At 42.0% G+C, this 10713-nt stretch overlaps 1 protein-coding gene across 1 annotated transcript; it reads right to left on the bottom strand.

Annotated features, from left to right (window-relative positions):
- Window positions 1-4701: 4701 nt before the first annotated feature.
- Window positions 4702-10351, bottom strand: AP1M1 (adaptor-related protein complex 1, mu 1 subunit; the record flags this gene model as incomplete). The annotated part of the gene is made up of 11 exons (XM_009874659.1): window positions 4702-5163; window positions 5718-5793; window positions 6000-6125; window positions 6819-6977; window positions 7253-7324; window positions 8082-8224; window positions 8410-8536; window positions 8798-8945; window positions 9091-9221; window positions 9778-9845; window positions 10195-10351. Coding segments are annotated over 11 exons (1230 nt in total), but the record flags the coding sequence as incomplete, so codon positions are not given.
- Window positions 10352-10713: the final 362 nt, after the last annotated feature.

The raw sequence follows: 10713 nt of genomic DNA, 5'->3' as shown, positions 1-10713 counted from the left end.
TTCCTGCTGGAAAGAGGCAGAGCTTCTTGCGATAGTTTCCTTTGAGCAGTGCTTATTCACAGCAAGTCACAGTGGGAGAGGGTGGGAGGCAGAGTTCATTCATTTTTGTAGCATAACATCGAGCAGATTGTGTTTGGATTTCACGAGATATTTGTTGTTTTACGTTTCTTTGCTTTATATTGGAGAAGGGCCTGCAACAAAACTTTGATCCAAGGTACAAATCCACAGCCAAGATTTGAACTAAGCCTACAAAACTTTCTCCAGAACAGGCCGGAGCCCAGCACGCTGACTTTGGGAGCGTCTTGTTCTTCACGTTGCTGATCATTTGATTCAGGGCTGTTTCTGCTTATTTATTTGACCATCAGCCTGCAAATGAACTTAGAGGCTCCAGGTTCGAGTCCGTAATTTTTTTTGGAGCATAACCCGGAGTAATTCCACCTACAGCACAACCAAGTTGCATCAGTGCGATGCTGCAACCGCCAGGGCAGGTGGGTGCCAAGACCAGAACAAGCATAAAGAGATGCTGGCAGCTTGAAGGGGGAAGGAGGAGGGAGAGAGAGGTCATAAAGTTAAGCCGGGCATAATTTCTGATATTAAACTCAAAATTATCCAAAGCCTCTGGTTCAACCAGTCTGCCAACAACCACAGAGCGGCAGAACAGCTGAAGTGGGAAAAGCAGCTTTAATCTTCCCCTGCGCTGCCTTGGATTTTGCAAGGGCGATCGCCGATCTCAATTTCAGATGGCTGCTTGCACCAAGCTCCCGGGAACTTAGCCCAGAACACATCCTCATAAACCAAGAATCCTTCGTTTTCAGAACAAACACAGAACCGAGTGTAGCTGCAAGTCCTATCTTTAAAAACACATTTCTCTCTTCTGCTCAGGAACTCTGCAAAGAGCAGAGCTGGACCCGCTGCTGCCCAGAGCGATGGTCGCCTCAAAGACCCAAAATCTTCAATCAACGCGCTGATGCCAAAGTGAAATAACTACAAAAGGGAACCTCTTGCATCTGACTGCAGCGAGAAATGTGACGAAACGCGCTTTCATAAACGCTGAGTCAAGACAACTACAAGAGAAACAAGTTTATCTGTGCGTAGGGGAGGGCATGACTCGTAGAACACTCTGGATTGCACAAAATTCAGTGGAAAAAGAGGTTTACGACCGTTCGTGATTTCAGCACAACTTCGCCTGTAGCATAAATGACACTGCTGTATAATTAATTACCGCCGCAATTAAGATTGTTCATATCGTCCCTTAACTTTGCTCTGTCACGCTATTTTCTGCAAGGCCGTCAAGCCTCACGGTGCCAGGGCTGCTGAAATTACGAAGAGCAGTGGGTGTCAACCGCAAAGAGGGGAAAAAAAAAAAAAAAAGCGCTGAACGAATTGCAACACACTGCACTTGGCACAAGATAAAGATAGAGGTGCCAAGGTTTAGCCCATTTCTCGTCACAGAACGTGAATTCAGAAATAAACAGGTGCAATCTCTTAACCCGAGACAAACCCACAACGGATGAAGTCTTATTGTCTCTCTTCATGTGTGAGGATGTTTTACAGACAAAACCAGTTCAGATTAGAGCAGAGAAGAAAATACAAGCAGTCCCGGCAGTGCACAGGCATGAAAGGATGGCAACAAGGAAGAGAAACACGCCAAGGAAAACCAACAAAAAGAGTGTCCCCAGCTGGCAGACCAAGCTTTCTCTAATTAAGTGGAAAAAACCTCCTCGTGAATAGATACTCTCTTTCACACATTGCATCACACAAAAGCTACCAGACCTCTGGGTGAGTCTTGCTTTGTGACCCAGCAATGCCCACTGGGACAGTCCGGCTCCGAGGAGCTGTTCCTGCAGCGCGGCTCGTCCCTTCCCTTTGCGCCGATGCCCTCAGCTCTGTGCCACGGAATTGCCATTAGTGGCTGTGTGAGAGCAACGGAAAGAAAGAAAAATTTAAGAGAACCATCACACTAAAACGAGAAGTTACTGAACTGCAGCAATCAAAGTCGTAAGCCTAAAAAAAATAGTTAAAATTATATATATATTTTTGTAATGAACTCAAGAGGAACTAAAAAGACCTTCCAACTCAAAAGAGGTGTTATCTGTAGGTGCCGGAGGTGTGCAGCGTGCTCCCAATGCCATCTACTGGCAGCGCTGGCCAGGGCACTGGGGCAATAAAGGAATAAATGACCTAAGAGGTTGTTGCAACCTTTCATCCTAAGAAAGCTGAGATATCACATCCACCAGGACAGGAAATAAAAGCACCTGTTTACTGCGACAGGGCAGCGCCGCTGACGCACCTTGAGGAACGTCAATCTAATCGGTTCGCAATTAAATACCGCGTCGATGAGGCGGCAGTTTTGCTTGCCTGGGGAGGGAGAGGGGGGGATGGTTCCTACTGTTGAAATATTCCTCGCTGGGGAAACAAAAAAATCAGCCGAGTCGGCTCCTTACAAACAAAACCAGGGCTGTGGAGATCATCAAATCATTTGCTGGCTAGTAGCAGGAGGATCTTTTTTTTCCGAGCCACCTAAAAAGCTCGGTCTTTTCAAATTCCAGGTAACAGTTATGAAACCACAGTGAGCTGAAAAAAACCAGATGAGACGCTTTGCTGCTTATTTGAATTATGCAAATTCTTTTGGAAGTGTTTTATATCGGGTGCTTAGCGGCAGACCATCAAATTTACATTTTTCCACATTAAGAGAACAGAAGCCACCAAGATACGATTTAGTAGCTGCTCTAGAACAAAACTTATCCCCCCCCCCAAAAAGTTACTCCTTGAACAAGAGCTAGGGCTAGAACTGGGACTCTGCATTTTGACAACGAATGGATGAAGAAGTGCTTTGGGGGTTTTTTGGGTGGTTTTTTCTTCCTTTCTAAACGGAGTGCTCATGAGCACTACGTTTGTGGTGCATGGGCAAATTTTCCAGAGAACAGCAGAATTTGAGAAACAAATCAGGACTATAAACACTTGCAGCTTTTAAGAAGTTCCGTTCTTATCCAGGCCTCACAGTGAAACAGCCGAGGGCACGCCAAGATTCGAGGCTGAAGCTTGATCAAACTGAAAAAAAACAACTGAAAGGCAACTGATTCAAGGAGGACTTTTTGCCCTTTATTACTTCCCAGACAAGCATGGCTGATGCCCCAGCATCAAAACAGAGTCAAATTGCAACAAAATAGGAGAAAACACTGTTCTGGTCCGCAAGATACAACCTTCAACAGGAAAACAAACGAAGCTCTGAAGAGTCACATTTTACAGGCAAATAATAAAAGCAAACACTTTGAAGAACAGTCACCAGAACGCCATTTGTCAACCAGTTACCGTTTTAATATAAAAAGGTTTAGTCCAGTCAAAAGCTTAATTGTTCAAATGAAAACGAGTAGTGGAACCAAACTCTTGAACAAGATGATTTAATTTGTTTCACCATCACGCTCATTTGGTGACAAATCCAGTAACCTTATTCCAGAATATACAAATCCACACCCGTGGCTGCCCCGGTTCTTGCCTGGACGCCTTCAGACATCAGTCCCTTCCGCCACGGGTCGTGCTGTAACGCTATGGCAGCGGCAGCTCAGGGGAAGTTAGTTTTGGGGAATTTGCTCACGGTACAGACTGTACAGACAGGTACCTCTCTCTCTACATAGCCTACAAGGATTTAGTGGGGACGACTGAAATCCTTCCTCAGTCTCACGGGAGAGTCCAGGACTGTCGACCAAACGGCGCGGAGAACCTTGCGTGCGGCACGTTACATCACGTTTGCGGACATACGTATATTTAGATTTTGATGGTCTGAGTTTAGCATCTGTCAGGAGCGCTAAATTCAAACCCGAACATTCAAAAATTGTGAAAAGAAAATACTGACAATCGTCAAAAATTTCTCTGAAAAAATCCAAATGACTATGTACACCCATGCCAATCTTAGCTTATCAGAAAAAAAATGAAACGGCATGTAAAAAAAAAATAATACCTTTAAGTGTAACATTCTGAACCATCATCTTTTCTGCCAGGGAGCTGTAGTAATGGTTTACAAATGGAATAGATTGAGAAAGCAAGCATTCCCCTCAGGGCAAATAGCAAACTACAGCAAAAATGGGAAGTATTTGCCCTAAATTAACACAAAGGCAAGCTGGAAGATGGCAACTGTATCTTTATGAGCCTTTCCACAAAAAACCAGGCAATTTTCAGGAAGAGCTTGGAGTACACTACTATTACCTGGAAAAACAATAATCTTCCTATCAAAGTTTGGATCTTTGATCTAAATTCTTTTGCCCGTGTATTACAGTTTCGAACTCGTTTTACAAAGAGAAATTTAAAATAAACAAAAAAGAAAAAAGCAAGTACTAGTGAATTGGCACAGGGTTTCCATGCCCTAGGGGTACCACAGGGTTGAAACTCTTCAGTCTGTTCTGACTAACTTGAGCTGGCAATCATCGTGCTTCCACTGAGATGTTCCCAGAGACATTTACTTCTGCGATCCCTTGCTCTCAGTTAACTTCGCCTTTAACAAACCCACATTTTTTGTTTCCCAACCCTTCACTTGAAGTCATTCTGTCAGACTAACTGGTTCGAAACCGTGCAGAAAGAGCAAACAGTATTTTTGGATTTCACATAGTTTTAACTCACATTCTGTAATTTTTTTTTATAAGTTAACAGAGTTCTGAATGAGTTAAGGCACCCATATGCCCAGAAAAAAAAATAAATACCTTGGGCTAAATACAACTAAGTGTTCAGCAGTCATTTAATTGCACAATCATCTCCCTAATTTGTAGCGTAACGCTGCCAATGTCTTCAGAGATCCTAAAACACAAATGCTAGAAACTTGGTGAATTTAACAGACAAGGCGTCGACAAGACATTCTCAAGGTTCATCCTGGCTCCTCAAGGTAACCGCTACTCCTAAGGTAATTAGCATTTAGCAGCAAGATCAGCACGTTCTAAGAATGAAATAAATATTCACACAATCAATACTAATGGTTCAAATGCTCAAACACATTATTGAAAACGGTAAATTTCCAATCTTTCTCTTGCCAATCCAAGATTGCAGAAACAAGACCCCTGGCGACAACATCCACAGCTCTCGGTACCACAGAAGCTTCTGCAAACAAATTCTATGCCGGAAGTTTTGTCGTCTGTGGTGCGGGTGAGGTGCTCTACTGTGTTCGAAGCTGGTAGTCTGTAAAGGGGGGGAAAAATTAAAATAAATTAAAAAAAAAAAAAAAAAGTGTTTTAGTAGATCATCTCACTAAAATTAGTAAAGCAGATCAGCAAATTGAGACAAAGTGATACAAAATAAAAGCAGATCTTTGCTCAGAATGGCTACAATAATGAGCTCTTCAAGTAACTGCAGGCAGTTGTGCTTCCACGTCAGGAAAAGTTAGATTAGAAAACCAAGAAAAAGCAGAAGACCAAAAACTCACCCTGCCACGTTTACTTGCTGACTATCGAGTATCTTACAGTAGACAGTTTCTTACATGTCTTAAAGCTGGCAGAACGATACGTGCGTGCAATTTCTTTTAAAATTATATTCAAAAAACTTTGTGGAGTCGCTGCTTAACTGCACCATTCTTGAACAGCGTTACTGAACTATCCCATCTTCACTAAGACTGGAAGAAGCAGCACACCTTAACCTAACACATATCTAAACTGTAGGAGCAAACTGGTTTTGCGCGTTTCAATTTGTGGGTGTACGCTGGAGAAACAAAACACAGCGTATTGCGTTCCACTTACCTCCGTTCTGGGTAATGTATCGAACCCAGGGCAGAGCCTGGTAGCCACTCTTCTCGATTATCTTCAAATAGCGAACCTGGACAGAAAGATACGCTAAGAAATAAAGTCTCCCATGTCAAGCCAAGCAGCATTTAGCAAAGAAGAATAGAATGGGGTTTTTTAGGGGTCAAAAATCTGTTTTAGGGATAATGCTGTGCAGGAATCATCAAGAAGGTGAGGAAAACTTGTGTGTTAAGAGCCTGGTATGTGGGCTTATTGGTATTTCTCTTTTTAACTACTAACCTGGATCCCTGAAGTGGTGAAATACGGAATCTCGAACTTTACGCTAATGGGAGGTTTTCCTTCTTTATCTTCGGCTTCAACACTTGGAAGTCCAAAGTGAGCTCTCATCAGGTATTCTTTTCCACCCTATCCCAAAGGGATGGAATTTAAAAAAAACCCATAATCAACCAACAAAGAAACAAACGAAACAACTCATCCCCCCGCAGAATCCAAGAAGTTGTTTTCTTAATGTCAAATTGCCAAACTCCACTTTTCATTTCATCTCTTCCGTAGGGCTCAAAAAGTGAACGCTTGCTTTTATTTTAAAAACGAATATTTTTTTTTTTTAAGACGTAGATCAAATTAAGACCAGCTTCGTACTCAAAGACAAGAGGAGAACAAACAAAAATAAAAGCTTTCTGGTGCCACCGACCGTTGTGACGGAACGGTGCCAGAGGGCTGCACTACCGCATCATCAGCATTTGGAAGAGCTCACTCTCACGGAACCACCCAAGAAGCAGCAGAATCTGACAAACTAAACCAGCTGCTGCTAATCCCAGGCCAAAGGATTACACCATCCTCAGACATCGCTCAAAAATCTGCTCTCTAACCTACTTCTGAAAACTTATCCCAGCTGAAACAAAAAAAAAATATAAACAATGGTATCTCAAACATCGATTAGCAAGTTCCAAGTCTTCATTCAAGGGAAAACAAGAAGAGAACTGCACTACTTGTCTGAGACCATTAGATTTTGCTTTAGACAGAGCGTGAACATTCATAAAATTTTCATATTAAGTAATTACTACACTATTAGGCGATAAGACCAAAAATAACACTTACTGGAAAAGATTTAATGGACCAGACAATTTCACTGTTCTCTGGAACCCATTTGACACTTCCAACAGTGGTTTTAAACTTTGGCGAGTCTGCGTCGTTTGGAACTGGAATGTGAATCTCCACGTTGTTGGCAGTCGATCTACGCTTAAATTGACTTTTTGCCTAACGAAGGAAAAAAAAAATAAACCAGAAAAAGCAGGCCTCTAACTATTTCCATCATGCTCGTGAGTGCAGAGAGTTGCGAGACACACAAATCCCCTCCACCCCGATCTACATAGCGAGAAACAGAACCGCAACACCGAGATTGTAACCGAAGTTTTCAAAAATACCCAAGTCCCACAGAAATAATAAATACTCATGCAAAAATGCTGGTCACACTTTGAAAACAAATGAAAGAGAAGACTAAAATTGGCCATAATTATTTTAGAACTTCTGACCTTGATCATGTACTCGATGCGGCTGTGGGAATGTTTTTCAATCACAGATTCAATCCAGATCAGTGGTTTGACCTAACGGGGAAAGAAAAACACTCAACAGCTGTAGGTTTTACTTCTGACACGGTGATGAAAACGGTGCTTCCCCACAAAGCTACACTCAACACGTGAGACTCGCAGAAAACAGAAAGTCTGTGGTGTTCGAAATGACAAACAAGTTGTGTTTTTATTTAAAAAAAATACGAAAACTTGTAAAGATGAGCAAGCATCGATATACAAACAGCCAAGTGTTACAAGAATTACAGGCTGAAAAAGGTATGTCTCAGATTAATCCCTAATAACCAACACTTATATTTCAAAATATTTGGTAATTTAACACACTACGACAAGCCCTAAAAAGAAGAACTCCTATTCAAACTATTGCCTTTAAAATAAAAAGAAATCAATTCCAAACTTCTCAATTTTTGTCTCCTGACACAGTCACATTTTTACAGATTTCGTCTATATCGAATTTTCCATTTTCAGAAGGGAAAGTTAACCTTCTCACTATGGCTAGTGTACTCTAACAAAATCAAATGACAGAAATACGGCTATTGTCAAGCACAAGGAATTGCTACACTGTCATTCTATCACCCAGTTACTTTAAAAAAAGTCATCACGGGAACAGTTACGTCAGAACCAGAGTGAGCACAAAGCCTCGCTATTAACAGTTGGCTTGAAACCGACTACATTGCCTGTACTTTAAGAAAAAAATAAAAATTAAGGCAAAGCCCTTAGCAATTCTATCCACAATCTAAAATGTTATCAAAAACCCCCAAACATCCAGACTCACGTGGGTATTAAGACGATAGGACATGAGTTCAAACTCTCCGTCAGGCGGAATGAAAGAAATCGTCCTGTCGTTTTCGAAGCGAGAGAGACGAACACACTGGTGGAACTTTACATCTTCCAGCTCTACCGATTTACTTTTGCCACCTAGCAGAAAATACGCATCTCAAGGTGCTGCACAATTTACATCCCAAGTCTCACCACAGCCCGTTACTCGGCAAAGCAGCTTCCCTGCTGCTATTCCTCCCTTGAGCTGAACCTCACGCAGCCCAAAACTCAAGACTTCAAGTTAAGATCTTTCACGATTATTGAGATATCACCAAAATACTCACGGCCTGTATTATCAAAGAGAACTTTGTCATTTAAACCAAGGCGCAGCTCCGGCATTCCCGAGAGGAAGACTCGCATTTTAATGGATCCGACTATCTCGCTCCGTAACACGTTTCCGTTGGCACTGACCTGAACAAAAACGAGGAGAAAGGTAAGACTGCCCTGATGTGATGCGTTGAGACATCCAGCAACGCTCCCATCCCCACGTCCCAAGTTTTCCTGGATGTCTTTCTCCTGAGAAATTAATCCAGTGGGGCAGAATTAGATCAGGGAGGCCGTGGGCAAGATGGAAGGAGAAAGGATGTATCAGAAATCAGTGATGAACCCGAGTAAAGCATTATTTGTCTACTGGATGTCACCTAATTCTCATGAAAAGTTAAACGTGCTCACCAAAAGGTTAACAGACTCTATAACGTCCAGGAACACTTCATTTTTCCTGTATTTTATCCCTTCTGATCTCCACGAAACAGCATTTGTAACAGTGGCAGGTGGGCGTGGAGCTCCAGTTTCAAGTTTGTGGCCTTCCTGAGTGATGTACCTTTACAGCCACGGAATTGGCATGAAAAAAACCAAAAATTATTTTTTGTAACAATTCATCCAAGCCAAAACATCTGTTTGCATATGGAAGAGTGCTCCAAACTTTCCAAGGAGCGTGTCACTAAGCGACACAGAATGATACTTACTCTTGTAAAATTTTACTATCAGTGGTTTGTGGATAACCAAAATCCATAAGCTCATCTAACAACTCATAAATAATAACAAAATTATCCCTAATGCTCTCTTCTTCCAATTCCTTGAAATATTCAGAAAAAACCTGAAACAAAATGACAAGAGTAGGAGGGTAAGAAGGAGGACGTTAGCTGAGGTCACACAGCACATTCAGAATGTATTCCTGCCTCTGAAATCATCTTTAAAAAGTCCCAAACCAAACCCTATAACTCACAAACAGCATTCTGTTCAGAGAAAACCCAAATCTCAATTAAAAGAGAGCTAGAGAAGCCCAGAAGCAACTCTAATTATTATGAAAAATATTTATTCTGGAGAAAATATTTTTCAAGCCAGATACAGATGATCCAAACACAGAACGGAGGCGATACGCCACTACTCATGCACCACGTTCACAATCCTCCGCCGGGTTCTCAGGCCTTGTGAAACTACTTACGGCACCGTGTCACATCCTTTGCCTACTCAGCTACAAAATATCAATTCCGTTATTAGTGGTTAGGGAGATAGCTCTACAAAATAATCAAATACAAAGTAAAAATGCCATTACCACGGAGTTTTTTTAAAAAGCGGAAGCACTGTGTGCTTCTTAGGCAGACTTGGATTGAACTGAAAAGCAAACGGAGGTTTTGAAATCTCATACTCACCTGAACTACTTTATATAAAAATGAAAACACCAGTGATACACAAGCATTTTTCTTAGAAGTTGCAACAACTGATAAAGGCAGTTCAGGAACACACGTTCAGAAAAAAAGTGTTTACTAACTGCATTTTGCAAAGCCTTTAGGCAATCAGAGTCAGCCAAAAAAATCCCCTAGGAGTTGAATAATTAACAGCAAAGAGATAAACATTCAGGAAATCTTTTATTAGAGTCAAACTAACATAAACACTTTCAGCACCCTGAGCTGGTGACACGACACCAGCATAAAAGGACTTTATTTAACAGAGCCTCCTTATGTCATTTCACCCATTCTCTAGCTTTGCATTCACACACAAACATCAAAAATAACACGGCAACACTGGGCGCTTCAGCACACGTGAGGCACCTGCAGCAGAAAGGATACGATAGAGGTTGTTATGTTTAATCCACATAAAACGAACTCCTCCGTGTGCTAGAATGGGAGAAAGCGTCCCCTCTTCTTCCTTTTCCATAAGGATCGGCATAAAATGCTCCACCTCCGACATGTCCACATCTCCACGGTAATTCCTGCAGATGAGAACCTATGAAGAGAGGAACAAAATCCTTCTATTTTTTCCTCACTCATCAGACGATGTGACCTTGCAGGACCAACACGCAGAATGTTTGCAAACCCTCTTTAAGCAACTTAAAAGCCACCAAGCTTCGCTCTGGCCCCTGTACATTCCACAAATGCAATCCCCAACCACAAATACTCTGCTGATTAGAATCCTCACCTTCCGCTGCAAAGTCACGTATTCATGTTTTCCAGAGTTATTCCTCACCTATTGCTGCGGATGCCCTAATAATGCTTTTACCGTGGGAAAACACCCAAATCCTTCGAGATCTCCAATTAGGGCGGAGGATAATTACCCGAGGCGGGATGCCCAAGGGCACGCCTGGACCC

The sequence above is a fragment of the Apaloderma vittatum genome, unplaced genomic scaffold (genome assembly GCF_000703405.1).
Source record: "Apaloderma vittatum isolate BGI_N311 unplaced genomic scaffold, ASM70340v1 scaffold6228, whole genome shotgun sequence".
Classification (NCBI taxonomy): domain Eukaryota; kingdom Metazoa; phylum Chordata; class Aves; order Trogoniformes; family Trogonidae; genus Apaloderma; species Apaloderma vittatum.
This window is presented reverse-complemented; position numbering and strand designations above follow the sequence as displayed.